At 38.9% G+C, this 21,447-nt stretch overlaps 3 protein-coding genes across 4 annotated transcripts; 2 read left to right on the plus strand and 1 right to left on the minus strand.

Moving 5' to 3' along the window:
- Positions 1–71: 71 nt before the first annotated feature.
- LOC6533607 (CYFIP-related Rac1 interactor B) lies at positions 72–21,324 on the minus strand. 2 transcript variants are annotated; one of them, XM_015194700.2, is made up of 5 exons: positions 21,106–21,324; positions 19,630–19,947; positions 6,645–6,908; positions 1,350–1,612; positions 72–1,285 (listed from the first exon to the last, which is right to left on the minus strand). In XM_015194700.2, exons 2-5 carry the CDS (start codon positions 19,810–19,812, stop codon positions 1,021–1,023), a joined length of 975 nt encoding a protein of 324 aa, XP_015050186.1. In that variant the 5' UTR covers positions 19,813–19,947; positions 21,106–21,324; the 3' UTR covers positions 72–1,020. The 2 variants fall into 2 exon arrangements, with proteins under 2 accessions (XP_015050186.1, XP_002094315.1); XM_002094279.3 differs by lacking the exon at positions 21,106–21,324 and having other exon boundaries at positions 19,630–20,374.
- On the plus strand, positions 1,667–2,787 carry LOC6533608 (putative uncharacterized protein DDB_G0271982). The gene is made up of 3 exons (XM_002094280.4): positions 1,667–1,796; positions 1,868–2,429; positions 2,493–2,787. The coding sequence occupies exons 1-3, from the start codon at positions 1,729–1,731 to the stop codon at positions 2,664–2,666; spliced, it is 804 nt and encodes a 267-aa protein (XP_002094316.3). The 5' UTR covers positions 1,667–1,728; the 3' UTR covers positions 2,667–2,787.
- On the plus strand, positions 3,220–4,192 carry LOC6533609. The gene is made up of 2 exons (XM_002094281.4): positions 3,220–3,372; positions 3,438–4,192. The coding sequence occupies exons 1-2, from the start codon at positions 3,250–3,252 to the stop codon at positions 4,095–4,097; spliced, it is 783 nt and encodes a 260-aa protein (XP_002094317.2). The 5' UTR covers positions 3,220–3,249; the 3' UTR covers positions 4,098–4,192.
- Positions 21,325–21,447: the final 123 nt, after the last annotated feature.

Genomic DNA, 21,447 nt, shown 5'->3' on the forward strand with positions numbered 1-21,447 from the left:
CAAAATGATGAACGAAATTAAATATATTATTTTGTTATCTAGATTTTAAATTCGCCCCATAAAAACAAACATTCATGTGGTTGATTTTGCGTGATATTTATTTTGATTCAGCATTCTCTATAGTTTTTTCTTCACTTTCTTCTCGCTCTTATCGCATATATAAATCTTTATTTAGTTTGTGTGAATTTTCATTGTTCTTTATTTTTTTTGTTTTTGGTACAAATTGTATGCGTTAAGTTTTGCCATTTTATTAATCCATTATTTCTATTTGTAAATCTTAAAAATTATTATTATTGCGCAGCTCAAGTTTATTCTGTTGTAGATTTGTTTAAATACGTTTATCAAAGTTGACGGCTTGAAAATATATAAATGCATCCGCTTTTTAGCTTATGGTTCAGTTGTGTGTAGGCATTTTAGGTCGTACAATTCGTTTGTTCTAATAATCAATTAGTTTATGCATTCCTTAGATTTTTACAACTCGTTCTACACATTGTCATGTACAAAAAAATACTCTAGATTTGATTTAAAAGTGTTGTTTTTTTTGTTGTTATATTTATAATCTCTGCATTAGTGGAATTTAGGATTTATCTCTTACATTTCTCCCCAACTATCAGTTTAAACTTTGCGCTAATTTGTTTTTAGGTTAATTGGGTTCCTTGCATTACTTAAAATTAGGGCTAGATTATCAACTAAAATATTGTTGCTGCTGATATATAGGCGTCCCCACTTTTGTCCGACTTCATCGCTACGTTACGTGGTGGCGGCTGGAGTCTAAAACAGTTCTCAAAACAGAAACAAATGCTGGAAATGCACACAGGGTAAAAATAAAACTAGAGGCTGCCTCCTGCTAGCACAACACTCGCTCACAATTTTTACAAATAATACAGAAGCCTACTAATTACATAAATAAAGTAAAACCATTTAAATCGATACGCATACACATACACATAGAAATTAACGTTAATGAACTCTCCGCCCAAACGGCCCACGCCCACGCCCATCGATCCCCGATATCCGATATTATGCGGCCAACAAACGCTGTATATTCTTCGGCGTGTTCTCCCCATTCAAGTGCTTCGTCGTGTATCGCAGGGCATTCAGCAGCGGCTCCGCCTTGATGGCCGGTTGCGCCTGCAGCAGTCGCACGCATCCCTTCACATCCACATGGGCGCCGCGCACGAAGGCGCCCTCCGGATGCACATGGTCGTAGAGGATCACCAGGCCGACCATCACGCGCAGCACCAGCATTTTCGTGTCCTCACGCTCGATCTGTTGCAGGAGTTTTCTAAAAGGAATGGTCCATCGATTAAAAAACTTAATATAACTGATGGTGCTTCATTTAAACTCACGGATTTTCCAGCATGCGCAGGCACACCTTCGCCATGGTGCCCAGCGTTTCCGTCGTGTTCTGGACATCATCGGCATTGTCGTTGACGAACTTTGAGGTCGCCTCGCTCAGCACCTTGAGCATGGGCGTGGCGTGGGCGTAGAACAGGGACATCCGGTTGGCCAGCTCCGTGCTGACCAGCATGTTCTCCGTGGAGTCCACACGCTGTCGACTGACGATGCGTCTGTAGTAGCTAAAATCATTCTGTATGGCGGGGGTTTTCATCTGCAAAATAGAAATAATAATTAAGGCATAAATTCATCTCTTTAAATATGGTTTTATATATAGAAAACTGTTTGAAAACAGATGAGATCTGGGTTCCGGTTGAAACATCCTTCAGAATGAGCAAGCAAAATAGTACGGGTTTTAGGAGCATACTCAAAAATATTTACAAACGAGAAATGCGAGGGTAAATTGTAATTTAATTTCAATAGTTTTCTAAAAAAAACATTTTGGGATGTTGCTTTGCATTGCTCGCAGGAACAGGAAGCAGGGCTATGACATGGAGGATACGGAATCGCAGAAGCCGGAAAAGAAATCTAGTTCTGAGCGCAAAGAGGATCGCAAGGAGCGTAGGAAGGAGCAGGAGTTGGAACGCAAACGGGAAGTGGAACGGCGAAAGGAACTTGCTCGGGAGAAGGAGCAGGAGAAGCAGCTGGAAAAGCAGAATCAGCAGAAGTGGCAAAAGGAACTGGAGAAGGAGCGTCAGCGCGAGAAGGAAATGCAGCGTGATCAACTGCGGCAGGAGCCGTCCACTTCATCCAAAAGGGTAAATGCCGAAATCACCAAGTTCGACGAGGAATTCGAGCGGGACCTTGAGAAGTTGGAGCGCAGCATTTGCCAGCTGGATTTCCGCTCCAAAACGATGGCCACCATGTGGATGGACAAGCTGCGCCATCCACCTCACAATGCAACCGAAGCCAGATCTAGAAACATAATAGCAGCCCACCTGCTCAAGTGCAGTGGCGATAGTATATTCAAGAAGGAGCCCTTCAACCATCCACCGCCGCCACAAAACTTGACCACCATACGGGAGAAGATGGTGTGTTTAAGGGAAATCGTGGCTAAAATATTTCATTTGTTATATTTAATCCCCTCTTTTCAGGTCTTAACGCGCGATAGTACGTGCCACGGAATGCCCATTTCCAAGCAGAAGGAACCCAGCGCCAATCTAACTCAATTGTTTAGCGATTCATACGATGGTGGCAAGTTCCTCAGCCAGCTGCCTGTGCCACGTGATGGGGCATTCTTTATCTATCACATGCAACCAAATTTATAAAAGTGAACAGGGTTTCTAGGAGGCAAGACAGCTAAATTTGATTTGTAATTTTTATACCAAATGTAGGCATACATTGATACTCTTTACAACAGTAAATAAAGCAAGCTCGTAAGGTTTCTAAGTTTCTGTTTGAAGTTGAGCCTTTTTTTGTAGTTAAGATGTTTGTGTAAAAGTACTAGTAAGTTATCCTTATAGCAAGTTCCTTTACCCACAAGATCATCAGGCATTCAGCTTTGGTATCTAGCTATCACTTGCGTTCAACACTCGCTCTTGTTAACCTCTAATTACGTTTGACTTCAAAATCTAATTACTAATTACGCGGTACGTGACACCGCAATTTGCCTGCCGCCAAACGGTTTTCCACTTCGGGCCAGGCCCAAAACAACGATGCCGCACTTAAGCTGTCAGGGCTGCAAAAAAACGTGCGTGAGAAAATAATAGAAAAAAATACAAACTTTACAGAAACGCCGCCGCTGAATTTTTGAGTCAGGTAAAGTCAGCTTGCTCATCCAATCACCTTGGCAGTGGCGCTGCAAACGAACATCATGCACTACTATACATTACTACACTATGTATACTATGTATGCTTTTCCAGAGAGTCTGTTGTGAAACCTCATATAAATACGTTATTAGCATAAATCGTTCTGAACAGTCAGAAATGAAGCCGCAACCAGGACGGATCGTGAGGAGCAGTTCGCCGAGCTGGGTGAGTGTTTCACTAGTTTTAAACTCGACACCGGAGATGATTAATCTATTAATGATTACTTTAAGGTATTTGCATTGCTGCCTTTGATGATCGATGCAGTTTGCGGGAGAGCTCAGTATGCATCACCTTATGGCAATGCTTATGCAATAAGCACATCCAACTACGCCCAATCCAACTACGCCAATCCAGATGTGCAATCGCTATGGTCGGGTCCTCCCATCGTAGTGAATGATAATCAGTATGGTGCCCAGGAACAGCAGCAGTATCCAAAAAGCAATGTATATTACGGCGGTGAACCATATCCAAATTGGAGGAGGAGAGAGGAGTCAGCACGTGCTCCCAATCACAACTACAACAATGTGCCGGGCTACTTTTACTATCAACAACAGGAGACTACACCCTCAACACCACTGCGATATCCCCAATCTATACCACCTCAGCTCCAGCCATATCCGCAAAGAAATCCGGAATTGGATACCAGCGATTCGCGGCGCGAGGAGGAGGAGGAGGAGCAAGTGGTGCAAATTGGCGGCAGTCGCTCCCTGGCCACAAATAACTATCAAAATACGTACAATAATAACGAGAATTTCTATGAGCCCGCTCAGCCCTGGCGGCGTCGTGATTTCCAGGCCAAATATGCCCAACATTTCGCCGAATATTTGCGTAAATATCCAAGACGCCTGCAGCCAGTTTACAGCACCAGCGAAGATTTCGATGAGAAGTAGGAGGCATTTACCCTGAATTTTACCCTGCACAAATAGCAAATATCAAATTGAATAAATCCCCTCAAGAGCCATTAGGCTTTTCGTTGAAAGCGTGCCAAGAAAACAATTTTGCTCTGTGCTCGGAACAGATCAATTGCATCCGATAAAGATAGAGATGCAGCTGCTGCAGAGTCAACATCCAAATACAGTAAATATTGGTTTAGCCCTTTAAAAGGCAGGAAAAAAGTTATTGTACGTAATGTAACTATGCGTAGATAGTTCCCTAAGAGACTCACAGCAATAAAAGTTTTTTAAAAAAATTTTTACATTATTTTTAGATTTTTCTAAAAGAGAAATGTGCATTTTTGTGTTCTTTGTATTCTTCGCATTGCGTCAAACTTTTAACAGCAGTTATCTTGGTTAAAGGAGCAATAAAGGCAAGTTTATTGTTTCCCCCTAACCAATGTACACCGTACTCCATACAAGTATCTTTCAAGCCCAAAGATTTTTCGCAATAAACTCGACATTAAAACGCAGCCAGTTACAAGCAAAGTCAATAAATTGTGCAGCATACTTTGGGGCGCACTGCAAACTGGTGGCAACAAAGGCGCAGAAACAATGCTGCTCTTCATCGAGGAGCGGAAGTAGCAGTTAGTTGGGTAAGCACGTTTGGGCTATATTGTAGATATGTGCATATATCCGTGTATATGCAACTTTTACATGGGAAAATCTATGAGAGCGCCGGGCTGCTGACACTTTGAGCACACAATGAACGTGCAGTTTGCAGCGTTTAACATCATCATCATCATCAGCGCCATTATCATTACCATTATCGTCGGGAGCAGAAAGTTGCACACCAGACATCAGAGACTAGAAGCCGACGATGGCGATGACTTCGCCATCCCTACCTCCACTCCATTATCCCCGATTGTCCTAGTCACATGGTATATATATGTATATAGTGCTCCCCAATCGATTTGATGAAAGTTTCGCCAAACGGAAGCGAGCCATGGGAAATGCGCCATTCACAGGGATTTGCCATTAAACAAATCGATTTTGTTTGCCTCCGTACAATCAACCTGCCACATCCAACTGCCACAGAAACTGCTCTGGCTCTGGGTAATGTTTTAACCCAGTGCGGATACGTTTGCTTGCCAGAAATATGGCCTTTGTCAGGGGCAAACACTTCAGGTTGGGCAAAGTAATTTAATGTTTGAATTTCATTCAAAATACATCGATTTTGTAAGTATTCTTTAAGAGTTTATGTCCGGAATATATTCCAGATATTTATTGCATTAATTAAATTAAGCAATTAGAAATAATAAAGACCATTTCATGCTTTATATAAGCCTTAAAAAAAATTGGTAACAGGGAAAAATAATAGAAAAATGCTAAACAAATATGAGAGCTCCAAATCTCCGATGTATAGCTTATGTTTCTTATATTTGAATAATCACTTAGCATATACAATTTTTTTAATTCAAAATAAACCTTTAGTTTGCTTTTTGATTCTAGCCTTCTTGCTAAAACTCAGTTTCCCATATTTTTTTATATTTTTGTTATATACCTGAAGTGTTCTACTTTGATGACCAGCACTGTCTGGCCACCGGAGCGGACATTATACACTTTACAACTTCATCCGGCCATCGGTCGTTTGTCGTGGGCCATTTGGCTTGCGTGTGCGTAAGTGCCAGCGATGCTCCACTGTGGCCCCCATCGAATGTGCACGGATGGCCCGAAAGATTTTTCATCAATGGGCCGCAGCACGCGCCCGTCTTGGCCATCCAACCAGTCAGTCATTCAGTCAGTCAGTCATTCAGCCAAACATTCAGTTAGTCAAGCAAACAGGCAGTAGTCGGTGGGCAAAAAAGTCAGTCAATTAAAAATGCAACCACGCGCACAATGAGTTGGCAGTCGGCAGTGGGACTTGGTTTGGCTTCATTTGACTCGGCTTTTAGATATCGCTTTGCTTTGGCTCGCCTGTCGACAGCGCCCACATAAGGCAAACAAACAGACAAACAGACAAACGGACAAACAGACAAACGGACAAACTGGCAGTGAAGAAGACTGAATTTAACCCACTAACATTTTTGCAGACGGGCGGAGATAAAATGAATTAAGCCTTTAGGCGTTTGAGGCGTTGTAAACATTGGCACCTCTTTGCACTTTGTGGTATGTGCAAAAGTGTCAAGAACTTCCAGTTTGCTTTACTAAGAGCTTACTAATCTCTTAATTCATGAGGAAACAAGTAAACTTTATATTAGAACCGATTTAAGATTTTATGCAAATTGTAGCGATTTATTAATTGAAGATGATTTTGATTCAGTGTAAAGTGTTTACTTCTAACGCCTCAATCACTCTTATATCTAATTCATTTAATAACCCACCATTTTCCCCTAATGTTGCGCTGTCAAAAGCAAACAATGTCATGTTGTCAGTGCCTGGTTTTCCCACCCACCAGCCATTAATGGGTTAACGAGGTGGGCGTCGCACAACCAAATATGGAATACGTAGCTTGTAACACCCAACTGTCAAAGCAACGCAACTCAACTCAACTCACTCACTCACCTTGTACTCATCGAACTTCAGCACGAACTCCAAGATCTCGGCCAGCTGCTTGACCAGCGCCTGCTGGGTCTCCAGATGCTGTGTCGGATTCAGCTTGCCGCCCACCAGCTGGCCCAGCAGCTTGGGCACAATCTTGTCCAGCTCCATGGAGTGCTCGTAGCAGCGCTTCAGCTTGTTCACCAGCGGCAGCACCGCCGCCCAGGCCTTGGCGGTCACCTCCGGCGAGGGATCGGCGATGGCTTCTCGGATCTCCTTGCCGGCACCCTGTAAATGTAGAAGGAATAGCGTCAGTCAATACATTCGACCAGAAGAAGGATATAATGCGAGTTTGGCATGCGAGCCTTAGACTTTGAACCATTGTACACTCAAAAACAATAGCAATACTTTAATACCTTTTATAATTCATAACTATATACTATGAATTTATGTTCTTAAGTTTTACATCTGACAGATAGAATAAAGTTTGTAGATATTTCTTATAAATGCTTATATATTTAAAGTTACAGTTTTAGTTTGCTGTGCACTATTTCTACGCCTGCTGACCACATTTCATGCATTTGTTTTATAACAATCAGCGAGCTGCGTGCCAAGCCATTGTGGCCAGCTAGTTTTCATCGAGGAAAAGTGTGCGTCTTTATTTCTGCGGCACATGCAACAATAACGATGTGGAAAGCCGCGTGCATTGACCGGCGCAGCGATTTTTATCGACGCTTTATGATCTACAAAAATAATGAAATAACATAAAATAAAGGAAAACCCACACGGCAATGGAAAAACTGAAACTAAACTGGAGCTAACGAACGGTCATTGCATGATGTGCGGAGTTCATTTGGCAGTCGTACAATCAGCAAATGGCGTTGATTATTTCAATTGAGGTCTTTTGGCGTTTTTCAAATGCATTTCAAGTGGCTAATAATACGGCAAATATTTTATTTACAAACGACCATCTAAATTGTCTGTGGTCAACCGCAGCCAAATTAATGTGGCAGATATAATTTGTGAAATGAAAATAATGAGCGCCAACGTTTTAGACTCTCTTATTTGTTAGTTATCATGATTATTTTTTTAGTAACATTTGATATGACTGCTCAATTCTTAAAGAAATTATCTGAAAAGAAAGTTCTTAACTTTTGTAGTTTCTTGGTTGAAGTCTCTTTAAAGATTTATCAACAGTTGCAAAAGTGTTATTGCCTTTCGGTAAATAATTTTTAAAGAAATGTCTGCCATGGGGGTTTATTTTAATAGTAAATATTATTATAATATAATAATAAATATATAAATAGATGTTTCTCCTACAATACAGAATGTTGCTACAATATAAAGATGGACCTTTATCAAATCAACTACAAAGTTGCCTAACTTGATTATGGCTTTACATTCAGTTGCTGTTGGCCAAACAACGCACATAATTAGGTAATTATATAGCATATACCCCCAACTGATGGGTTCGCGTGTCTAACCGATTATACCATATTGGCATACATTATGTGGAATTAAATATAGCCAAACCCCGCCTTCGATTCGACCCAAAACTGCGCTTTAGACGGCTTAGAATACATGCGAATTACACACGGCTCAGTGGCCTGCAAAGTTCAAGCTCATGATGATGGAGTGTGAGTATCTCTACTCGTACAAAGAAGCAAACGCGTGTTATTTTTGGTTTGCACACCTCTTTGTATCATAATGGACTAGCACGTGTTGTGTGTTTATAATTAAATCGCTGCGCATATCAACAAACACTCAGACGGAGGCCAAATGCAGCAGTACACTGCAAGATAAAGGCTGCAATAACTGAAGCAGATGGCTGCAGGGAAAGCAATTTCTAAGAAGCAACGTAATATCTTATCAGCTCAACAGACGTCCAGTGTTTGCTAAGATATGATATAATAATAAACTATTTTATCAGTGTAGAGTAGCAGCCGTGCATTCTACGGCGAGTTCTTTGCCATAATCATAATAATAAGAATGCAACTGTCTGCAGCTCGTCGCCTAGCAAACACACACAGCATCTGCGATGTTTGGCCTTTTGTTTTTTTTTTCCCTCTCGACTTTGGTTCTGTGTGCTGGCATTTCTTTTCACTCTGCATCATTTACACCTGTCTGTAAGTCAAGATCCCACGTCCTTGGCCGCTGCTCTTCCAGCTTCCCAGAATGTTTAACGCGCGCAAACAAGTAAACATAATGTGTGGGGGAGTTTAAAAAAAAAAGAAAAAGCATATATATGCAAAACTTAAGGGGATGAGGACCTCTGTCGTTGACTTGGACCATTGCACACAGCGAGTAAGTAAAGTAAAAAGATTTAAACTGGAGCCCTTAACTTGGGAATTTCTTTTTGTAAATATTTGGAATATGAGTTTGTAAAATCCACTTAGAAATTGGAACTATCTGTGAACTATCTTTATTTATTATTTTATTTCAAGAGCATATTCAAAGGACCCCTATCTTCTTTAAAAGTATTTTTCCCTGTGTTCCTCCCGCATTATTCAGCAGCATTGTCTCGTTTACGCCAGTGACTCTCTAAGGACTCTTGAAGCCACCAACCAGGCACACGGCCATGCAACGGAAATGGTTTTGGTTCTGGTTCTGGCCAGGTTTGTTCTGGTTCTGGCCAAGTCTGTTCTGTACTGTTCTGCTCACTTCTCCTTTGGCTTGGTGGGTGTATGGTTTTGAAATAAACGAGGCCTGTGTGGGCGCACTGTCGTTTGTTGGCATTCCATTCCAGAGATTGCTGGCTGAGATTCCCGAAGATTCGGAGAAGGGGTATACTTCTACTTGGGGGTTTCCTACATATGGCCAAGTGTCGTTAGGCAGCTCACTTTTGTTTATTACCCTGACGGGGGGCATTATGATTAGGGGTAGCAGTTCATCCGTTTCTTGGGGGAATAATAATTGATGGTACATGTAAAAACATTTCACAGTGTGCAGACATTTCAAATCTCTGAGACAAACGTAACTAAATGTTACATATACTATACTGCACTATATGTACTATGTATTATATAGTACATAAAAATTATAGAAACATTAAAAGTGATCATTAAATTGTATATGTCTAGTATATCAAGCGAATATTCCACACTTTGTAATAACGACAAAAGAAATGCAATATTCCTACTGAAAGCGTTTTTAAATTCCTGTAATAAATTGATTTTTTTCCATAAAATGCGCAAGTGTATTTTTCTTATTTTGCCCCATCTTCCTTGAGTTGTCGCCTGCATTTTATCTTGCGTCATGTGCATGTCAGAACCAAAAACAAAAAATAAGGGGAAGCAGGAAAAACAAAGGGCGTAGGTGTTTCTTGTGGGGGAGAACTCAAACTCAACTCAAACTGAAGCAGGAATCCAAGTCACAGGAAACGGGATCGAGATCCCGCATTGCAACTTCTGTCCAGTGAGCAATTGTGTTGATTCATCGCTGCATCGCATCTTAAGTTCACGGCAAAACTCGGATGCGCTCCATTTGGAAAAGCACGTGCTGTCTGCATCGGCGTTTTACCGAGAAAAGGGGAAAAATGAAAGAAAATCACCCACAAGACCACAACAAACTTGAACTTGTAAGACTTTCATACATATGTGTATATGCGCACATGCTTGCTCGGTTGAAAAGTAATCATAATAAGCCAAGAACCGTTTTCCGCGCTTTGTAACTGTTTCTAGTTTGGGCGCTTAATTAAAACACTTGCGAGCAGCATAGAGGCGCAATCAGTCAGCGTTTCATTTGCTCCATCATGCAGCAAACAGAAGCAAAAAAAAAATATACAAAAAAAAAGAGGAAAGAACTGAAAAGCACTCACAATGCCAACCACACATAACCACATAACCACACTTAGATGAATAGTTAATTAACTTTGGCGAGTGTTGCATCTGCCGCAGAATGGCAGTGTTTTTAATTGAAATCGAAATTAGAGGCAGCAATGCGGAAATGCAGAGATGTTGAACTGAAATGTTGAAATGTGCAGCGAATGGTTGAATTGTTGCTGTGCCCCAGATAATTGCCATTGACACTCGGCAAGTGTTGTTTAGCATTAGCGAACATGATCGTGTTCTAATCGCAGCCCACACTCACCAACTAAACTTCGAACCTGCTTCACAGCGCCAGCTTTATCTTGCAGCTACTACAGCACTGAGAGAAAAAATCAGGAGATCTTGCACAATTACAATGCTCAGTAAGGTAAGACTTTCTTTCATAGCAGAGGTAAGTTCGAAAGATACATAAACTCATAACACATACTGGATGTTTAGCTACAAAAAATTCTCTGAACTGATAATTTAATAATTTAAACTATAAATTAATGTTGATGATCTGCTTCCTTAAAATAATATAGGATATAAACCATAAATTAATGTTGATAATCTGCTTCTTAAAAATAATATGGGATATATAATACAATAATGTCTTAAGTAAATCAATTATTCAATATTCAATTATTTAATTTCAAATTACGCTTTTCATTTATAAACTATGAGTTATAAAGTCTGCTATAGATGAACCCGCAATCAAAAGACTTAATGAAACAATTGGTATGAGTAACATCATTTCTTAGTATAAATGTAAATTTTTTCATTACACATTTTTCTCCCTGTGCAAGTGCTTATCCCAAGTGGCGCTAAAGTGCAACTCCGACTTGCCAGCGGACTTTCGCCCACAATGGAAACGCGTGACGCTATAAAATAGTTGATGTCATGCGTTTTCGCGGGGAGAAGGGGTCGCCGGAAAAGTGTGGGTGGTGTTGCAGCAGCGGCAAGCGAATTGGGAATGTGATCGTGGATGCCACAGAAGTTGTTTACACCCCAGTGCAGTGTGTTTGACAAATAAAAAACAGTGCCCCTGGGTGGAGAGACAAGACAGACCTTTTAACAAACAGACAGACATGCCAAACATGCCGGGCATTTTTTTTTGCTGGCTTTTGCTGACATTTTCATTTCCATAAAAAGAGTATATGACTGCGCTTTTCTAATTTCCCGTATGCTTTTGCTTGCATCATCAAAACACTGCATTCGAATTCCCATCACGTTAATGTGAATGAATCGATGAATGAACCGCAGACAAGCGAAAATGACAAAATATATACTTGCTGGTGATAAAATTGGCGAGCCACAAATCAATGCAAATAAATTCCGTGAATTGCAGAGAACAAAACCCATTCCCAGTGGGGGAAGCTCTTTGATGACCCGTAATTTCATATAATTTCGTTTTTAATAAGAAAAACTCAAATGAAAAGCGGAGAACGAGACAAAGGAAGCTGATTCGACAGACACTCGGTCGCCATTCATGACAAAAAATAAAATAAAAACAATAAAACAATTGCAAGTGCTAAAATGACAGTGAAAATTATGGCGAACACGATGGGAAGTTGAGTCTACAATTTTCTTATAGCGCCATTCAGATGACTAACCTAATCATAAATGTTTCATAATTTCCAACAAATTCCGCTGCTTATATCTGCGCCTTCCTTCCGCTGACGAGAATCTCATAATAATTTAATATTCAACAGGGAAAATAAAAGTTTTAGGTTTTGCTCTAGTTTGAAACTGGGAGTCCTCAACACAACTTGTAAATAGGTAAGTGGGGAAATTTGTATTTAATGGCCTTGATTCCACTTCCCTTAATCTATACTTTTTTCTAATTAAATTCAGATTCCACATTTCTGAAACACTTTATGTACATAGTTTTCAACTATGAGTAAGCAAGTTACTTAATGTCGATTTCACATTCAGCTTATATATTTAAAATTTTTAAAAAGCTTGACTCAGAAGGCTGTTTTTTTCTTTTAAATAAATTCGGTTTTGTATATTGTTCTTTGCTTGAAAAAGATTAGTTTTATTTATTTACGTATGTACAACGAATTATTATTATATGAGCTATTTTCAGCCATTTTGTCATACATATTTATTAATTATTAAACATGTCCTTTTATCAAATAAATAAAAAAACAAATTAATTTTAAATAAAAAAAATGTATTTGAATGATATTTGAGCAAAGAATTCCAGAATGTAGAATTCCTAAATATTTTTTTAAGCATTTTTTTAGCCCATTCATTTACAAACAGATATGAAACATATGTTTCTTAGTATAAAGTTGGTTTTTTTTCCCTGTGTAGGCCTTGCAAAATTCTTTGTTATTGTTGATGTTGCGTTACACTTGTAAAACTGCTGACTCGGACAAGAACTCGCAACTATGGCTTTTGTGAGTCATTTTTTGAATCTGAGCGATCGTTGACTGCGGCTTTTGTTGCGGAAAAGAGACAGGAAGCGACAGGAAAGAGAAGGCACTACAGAGATAGAAAACCAGAGGTGCAAGTTTAACTTTTAATTTTCACAAGAATGCGACGATGCTGTGCATCATTAAAAGTCATTTGCGAAACAATAGCATTTCGCAATTAAAACGATCACTTTCAGTTGATGCATCGCTTTATAAATAGTGACTTGCTAAGTCTATCAATATTGCGTAAATCCCAGATGATTATGGTTTCCAGTGAAAATCTAAAGTCTATTCCACATATTTGGTTATTACACAGAAACTGGAGGAACTCGAACGCTGTGTGAATCATTAAGAGCGTTGACAACCATATAATGAACCAAAAAAATAATGAACTTAAAGTCATGGCAATTCTTTTGGTGCGTGCGTCGTAAATTCAATTACCATTTACATTTGAATAAGCCATAATAGCTTCATTTCAACCAAACGGCCAGGCGACTTTGCTTGTCACGAGCACGCACATAATTTATCAAGATAATCGAAGAAAAAAAAACAGAAAAAAATTGAAAAGAGTCGAAAAACAGCAGCAATTACAACAGGCCCGCGTTTGCAATAAAGATAAGATAAGCCGGGCATTATCAATGTCAGGTGAGAACGACGGGGGGATAATGTGTGCTTTTTCGCTGGAAAAGAGTGAAAATTCAAGCAAATGTGAAAAAACAATCCCAGGGGATTACTCTCACCGGTTTTACATGCCAAGTAAGTCATATTTCAATGAAAAACCTTAATGATCTGATGCTATTTCTTAAAAACCCTAGTTTATTGCTATTTACAAACATCGATTGGGGAATATTGTAAGTCATACAGTACTTTCAACAATCCTTTCGATTGCGATCCCTCAATAAAGTTGACAATAATTAATCTAAGCCTTGAGTACGTAAAGCAAACGAAGCAATATGCAAAATAATAGCAATTAATTATCGACACAAGTTCGCTTATCGGAGACCCGAGTTTGACGCACTTCATCCGGGCAGCCAAACAAATGTCAATGTCCCCAGGGGAAAATGCTGTGGAAATGGGCAAAAGGAGTGGGAAAATAGCTGTCGCATTCCCATACAACATGTGTCACTCCCTCGTTCTCAATTAACTCGAGTAAATCACATTTCTCCTGCACGAGGTTGGGAAATATGTGGACTCTTTTTTTTTTTGTTTTTTTAATCGATTAACAACTACCCACACTGCTGCAAACTTGTAAACAGCTGTTGAAAATGGAAATTGGGTTAGCAGCGACATAAAAAATGGAATAACTTCTGTGTTGCTGAACGCATAACGAGAGATATACATACATATAAATCAGAGAAATTTCTGAAAAAACAGTATTTATTTTGTGCAAATTACACGCATAAATGGAGATGCCAAACAGTTGCTCGTAAAAAAGAAATAAAATAATGTAAATACATTTCTGCACAGACGCCTGCAGTTAAAAAAAAAATACTGCTGAGAACTTTCCGTTGCACTTTGTGGATGCACCGGGTTTCTAAGCTGCTTAGAGGGACTCAGACATCAGACATGGACGTTGTTGTATCTGCGATCCCGCCCAGAAGTCGTAAATTGCCAACTTGCCAACTTGGCAGCTTTAAAGCCATTTCAACAAGGAGCGTATTTCAAATACATTTTGCTGTGGGCTTTAATAAACTTATTGACGAGTCTGTGGTCTGTGGTCGCTGTCCTGTCCACACGGCAGTAAAAAACTCATTTTTGAGGCCATCCTTAGTCGTTTTAGTTGCTTAAGCTGTTATAACCCGTGGTCAAAGCCATCCAGTAGAATACAATAAACAACGATCCTCGGGGCGTTATTCAATTAAAGTAAATTCGGTTAAATGAAATCAGCTCAGTGCCATTTTAATAAATCACTAAAATGTGTCATACAAACACACACAGTGCGTTTCAGCAGCGTATGTTTAATATGAAAAGGAAAATATATTTAATTATATTCCGCACATGCACCTTTTAATTTCATTTATTTTTCATCATGCATGCAATATTTATTTTTTAATTAGCCCATCATTTTTTAACGCACTTCAGTTGTCGCCAGTGTGTGGGCGCAATGAAATGGCAGATTTGTGCTTCAAATTTAGGCTACACGAAATTATTTTAAGTGCACTTAAAGTCAGGCGACACGAAATTATTTTAAGTGCACTCGAAAACTTGAGCAAATGATACTCGATGCGTAGCTGTTGAAACAAATTCCTCGTTGAGCTTTACACTTTAATTTACTTGCAATTGTTTACGTTTTAAACTTCGCTATTTTTGGCGCCATTCATTTGCGGCTGATGACGTCGGAAATTCGAAAATAAATATGTTAACGTTTTGGCCATAAACAATCAAATGCAGACTCGAAAAAAGTGAAATGCAATGAATGATGAATTTCAATTTAAATTGCGGCTAATTTGGACACTAAAGGTTAGAGGCATTACAAAATCAAATTCAAATGCTTTGGAAAGCATTTATGATGTGGTTGCAAAATACAAAATAAAACCTCGAGGAGTTCCATTTGCGGATTGTCCTACTTTTTGGGAAATGTTGTAAATGCTACAAATGCGGAAGTTGATGTGTAAATGAATTTGTTGAGTATAATAGATTGATTAAACTGCTGACCTTAAAGGCGGTTTACGTGTTTGTTTACACTTTGATTTGTTTATGCATTCGGTTTTTCTATTTTGGCCGAAACTGATTTGTGGTTTATGACGTGGAATAAAAGAGAAAATATTTATACCTTGAAAGGGTATACAACATTTATAAATAACATCATCAAAAATCCATTCAGCGGAGCTAAATGTAAGTGACTATTAAACTGGATTGATATTAAAATTGTTTGATTACATTTAAGCAGCAAAATAGAATAGTTTATAGATAATAAATCCATATATTTAAATACCAATGTGCACTGCAGTTTTGATAACTTTCCCTTTGAAGAGAACAGATTTTGAGTGCTGGCCAAATGATAATTTTATAATATTCAAATGCAGATCGCTGGCACGCACATTATGGCGATTATATCGACTGACCAACTGAATGAGCAACCGGAAGTTGGCTTTTATTTCCCGCTCTGTGCTTTTGCATTCGCGCACATCATTCAAGTTATTCGTGGCATGGAAACTGGAAACTGAAAACTGGAAGAGGTGGGAGTGCCGAGATGAGAGGTATTCTATATGGAAAGGAGGGGGGTATGGGGGATTGAGGGGTAGGGGGCCTATCTAATGACTGCTCATTCCGATTCTGTGATTATTCTGATTGCCGCTGACTGTCTGTCTGTCTGCCTTTCGCCCTCGAGTGTATAACTCTCATTAAATACTTAAATGTGCATATATTTTTATTCATACGATGCCAAATCGTTTTTTTTTTCTTTTTTATATACAATATGGAGCACGTTTTTATATGGGTCGCTGGCGCATATATTCAATTTGAAGTGGGGCTTCTCCCCTTTTGAGTGAAAGCAGCTGTGACTGTGTTAGTGGGAAAATGTGCAAATATATGACAAATCATTATATTATTTGATGGGAAAGTTTAAGTTGCTGTGGGCTAAAAAGTGAAATGAGCTATGTGAGTTATGTTCTGGGTTTTCCCAATAAAATTTCATGATTTACTGAATAAAATATATATTTCTTATAATTAAATCCTTAGTTTGCGTAACCCGAAAAGAGCTGATAACATTTTGGTGACTCAAAAATATTTGTATACACATTCTTTAAATTATAAAAAATATTAGCATAATGACTCAATTGCGTACAAACTCATTCCTACTGAGCGTAAGTATACATATGAATTCTAAAGCCATATCAAACGTAAAAAAGCCATCCAAACCACAAATAACAAAACCTAGCTGATATAGAGCACTGTGCACTTGTTTTTCATGGGGGTTTGGAAATCCAAGGTTGTGTATTGGATTACTCCATGTGCTGAACATATGCTTGCCGGCAACGATAGCTGGCCATATGTAAGCGTTATCTATCCGCCCGTCGGCGGCATGGAAAACCACAAAAGTAATGGCTTAATTCACATAGTATATAGTAATAGTAAGTACTTCGAAGCAGTTCATCGCGTTTCAATGATCTTGGCCCACAAACCCGATAACTACGTACATTTAGCACCCACACGTTGTTGCTTGTTAATATAGTAATATAAAAATAGTAATTTCACATTTATTGTTGTTTTTTCCCATTCTTCAGGTGAATGCGTAAGCATTATCATCGTGATTATCATCTGCTGCACTGAAATGGTACTTTTTTTTCTGTTATTGTTATTATTTGCGGCCCTTTGTTGACCCTGTTGTTGTGGTGCTTGTTTATTACGCACACACAATAGGCGCCTTTTATGCCGTATCTAGTCTAGGCCAATATTTAACAAAAGCGTCACTAGCAAGTGACAAGCTGATAAATCAGATAGAAAAGCCTATTACCACCGGCAGATAGTCGCACAATGATTGCTCTGAATGAAAATAATATGCCTTTGTAGATGATTTTTGGAATTCTGCTTTTTTAGAACCATAATCTAGAATAGCTACCTGTTTATAACGACATGAAATGTTTAAAACGAATGAAAATGCATAAACATAAACCCCATTAAACATGGCTTGTAAATTGAAGCGCATTTAACGATTTCTTTTAAAGCCAATGTCCAATTCGCAACTCAACTTAAAGAAACAAGAAATGCCCGAGGCGAAAAAATAAAAGAAAAGCTTTGATTTTTCCTCTTTGCAGTTTTCCTTCTATTTATAGCAACTAGCAACCGACTTGCAGGATTAAGTGCCACAAAAAAACCAAACAGAACATGAAGTTTTTGCCATTTTTGCCAGCTTTTTGGCGCTTTTGGCGCCTGGCCAACTATTTTCGTTTGGCAAAAGGGGCAGCGGGGTAAGGAATCACCTACTCCACAACCAGTTTGTTTGCCTTGACAACCAGTTGTGGCAACCCAAAAGCCACCCACTCATTTTTTTTTGGGGGGCTAACAAAAAAGGAAGGCGCACAGAGCAGCGCAATAAAAGATTGCAATGAAAATGAAATGCATAAATGCAGCACGCAAATTAAGCGCATTTTAAATACCTCTGGTTGGGTCTAGAAATGAAAAAATAAATAAATGCGGAACGGGAATCGGTGCACCAAAGGGTTAAATGCCCCACGAGGTCGTCTTTGTTGCTTTCGAACCCATTTAAGTGGGTCAACACAAAAGGAAATGAGCTCATTGGTATACATTTTCCAGTTCATTTGCGTTGATTAAAGCTTTTCGGCCTGACATTTGTTTGTCTGCCGCCCCTCATTTTCCACCCCTTTTCCCTTTTTTCTTTTTTCCCCTTTGCCCGTCTTTTTTTTCCTTCTTTTTTTGCGTCTGAAACCCAATTAATAATTTGCACACACCAATGTGAGTTAGAATTTGTCGTCAAAAGGTCAGATGCACACAGAAAAATAATTAAGTGCTTTATGAATTTTTGTAATTGTAAATTGCTTATTTTATAGTAATTATTCTTTTAATTATTGGTAATTTAATCATATGGCATCTTTATCAGTTTTTCAAAAATGTATTAAATTGAATCTACGAAGTCTACATTTCAAAAGACTAAGTTAACATTGATAAAAGAGTAGTTACAAGTGGTAGTTACCCATCATAGACATTTGTTTTCTGTGTGAGTAACGAAGAATTGGGTGACTAATTCTTCGCGCAGAGAGGCGGAGAATTATCGGAGAATTATGGGAGTGCGAAGAGCGGCGGCAAAAGTTGGTTAATGACGTCAGTGGAGCGACGATAATGAAAGAAGTCCGTCCACCGGATCGGATCATGTGGGCACGTGCGTGACTCAGGCCACCAAAGAGACCCACTGGGGGATACAACACATACCACACATTGGAGGAGCCACACTTGATCCATTGTAAAAAGATCTTTTACAGGTCTGTTAATCTTATCAGTATCAGAGCGTACTTTATAAATCGCATTACTATTACTATACCAAACAAATTCCTCAGAGTTAATTTTATTGATGTTTGTGAGCAAATATTTATTTGATAATGGATTCTAAAAGTGTATCAATATAGGAGCGCCAAAAGCGTGTAGTTCTAAAGCCAACAATAGTTGACTTGCTAATTTTAATGCGGCCATAAACCAAACCATGTTCATAATGACAATCATTGGTTTATAAAAGAGGTAATACATTTGTTTTTATTACTTTCAGAGGGTGTGAGAGCAACAACATTTAAAGAGAGTTCCATTGAACAACGAGATAGCGCTCAGTGGGTCTCTTTTCTCACCCTGCCAAAGGTTAAATACTCAATTTGTTGCTCGTTTATGGTTGCTCTTTTTTGTTGTTCTTTTTTGTTGCTTTCAATTTCCCGGCGATTGTTGTTATTTTTAGCAAGTTGTTGAAATTATCAGTCTTGTACTTCTCTCCCTTTTCGGGGAAGTCCAGGCATGAACTTTAAAGTGTATTTAAACTAATGCAACTTAAAAAAGTTACGTTCTTTACTAATTAATAAGCCAAATGACAAATAAATTAATAAATGCTCTTTAAATATATCACTTCAATTATTATTATATTATTAATGCCCCTTTACAAAGTCTTTATGTACATTTAAGGGCAAATAGGGTGATGAAAGTTCTTAAAAAAACGTGTTGATCATATAGTGACTCGAACTATGGGAATCATTGAACAAATGCGAAATAACCGGTTGCAGGGGTTGCGGTTTAGCCCGTGGCTAATGACGCATATGGCCAGCTGAGACTTTGAGTGAGACTCACCCGATAGATCTGTATCTCCTCCAGCACCACCTCCGATTCCCGGAGCACGCGCTCCACCTCGTCGTAGATGGCCCGCTCCGTTTCCGTGGGCGCGGCGTTCTCGAAGTCCAGGAAGACATCGTAGGATTTGGCGGCGCAACAATTGGAGTCGTCGCGTGACAACAGGCTCAGCAGTTTTCCCATTTTCTTTGATTAACTAATACTTGATGTGTTTTTTGGGAATTTCGTAGTATTGGGTTTTCCTGCTATGCTGTTGCGTTATTAATTAGCACTTTTCGGTTTCGGTTATTTTTGGTTTTCTTTTATTTGTTTGGAGCACTGAAAGGGAGTGGGAACGAAGAGAATAAAGATGATATAGCAGCTGTTGCACCTGTTGTCACGAAAAATAATAAAGAAAATGGGGCAGCTGCAAGAGTTGCTGGGGATAGTTAATAGTGGAGGTCGGTGGCGAAGGGGGGAGGCTGCATTCAATTCAGGAACTTGTTTCATCTTTTGGAGGACAATGGAAAACGGCAGTTGCAAGGGTGGGAAAAGCGGTGAAAACAAAGCCCTGCGTTTTCAATGTTTTCAGCCCCCTTCGAGGATGAAAAAAATAACACAGATGGTTTCGGTTCAAGGAAATTCTTGAATGCTGACTTTGAACTAGTATAAGTCTAACAATGGTTTTCTTTTTTACAATTTTTCTATATTCCGAAGTGAAATTACATAATAATATATTATCTCTTTGATTTAAATGAGTTTAAATGTTTACGATATGTTTTCAAGTCAGCTCTTAGTGACAATTGCATGTTTTTAAAATATATTTAACGTATTTTAATTTAATTATATTTTTAAAAGATCTTAAGAATTATATTTATTTTTCAAAATATAAAAAACAGAATAAACAACAAAGGAAGTCGCCGATTTTCCACCTTGTTTCATCACTAACCAATGTTTACTGTATTTTTTCGACCTCACAAATTGCACTGCGGGGGGTGAAGTGTAAAGCGAAGGAGAGAGGATGATGAAAAGACCTCTATCTCTCTCTCTCTTTCTCTCTGACTTTCCTTGGCAATGTGCGTTTGTGTGCGTTTCGCAGGAAATACTGCGAAATCGAAACAGAAACAGATCGAAATCGGTAAACAAAAAAGGAGAAGGAAAATCGGCAAGGCCAATTTTCACACATCGCGCTAAGTAGGAAAAGGCCATTTTCCTGCTCAAGCAGCACATGTAAACACACATATTGCAAAAAAAAAAAAAGAGCAACAAAAAACGGGCTTGTTTTTGTTAAAGAATTGTGGCCATGTGTGTGTGTGTGCGGCTTTTGTTTATCTGGCTTTTCCTTATCTCGCTCTTTCGCCATCCCTTTTCCGCCTGCTTCGCTATTTTGCGCGCTTATCTTCACTTTTATATTATTTATACATTTCCCCATGCAAAAGGGTTTCGTCTGCATTGGAATTTCTTCCTTTCTTCGTTTTTCTTCAGCACGCTTATCACCTTTTTTCCACTTTGCGAAGCCTATTATATTTTTTTTAATTATTTCGTTAATAGCGCAAGGGCGCCTTCAACATTATTGGCAGCACGCTGGGTATAATTGCTTGTATAAGTTTTTTAAGAACACAAAACACACGATTTCAATTCAATCCAATTCAATTCGACTCAATTCGATGCGATGCGATGCGAATGCGATACACACGCCGCCGACAAAAAACACAACAACAAAACAGCAGAGTGACCGTGGCGAGGGTAGTCGAATAATACCCGTTCGAAAATATACCAAAACAGCCCTGCACAAAATACCGAAACAACAATTTAGGGATGGGAATAAAAAGGCTTAAC

The sequence above is a fragment of the Drosophila yakuba genome, chromosome 3L, assembly GCF_016746365.2.
Source record: "Drosophila yakuba strain Tai18E2 chromosome 3L, Prin_Dyak_Tai18E2_2.1, whole genome shotgun sequence".
Lineage (NCBI taxonomy): Eukaryota > Metazoa > Arthropoda > Insecta > Diptera > Drosophilidae > Drosophila > Drosophila yakuba.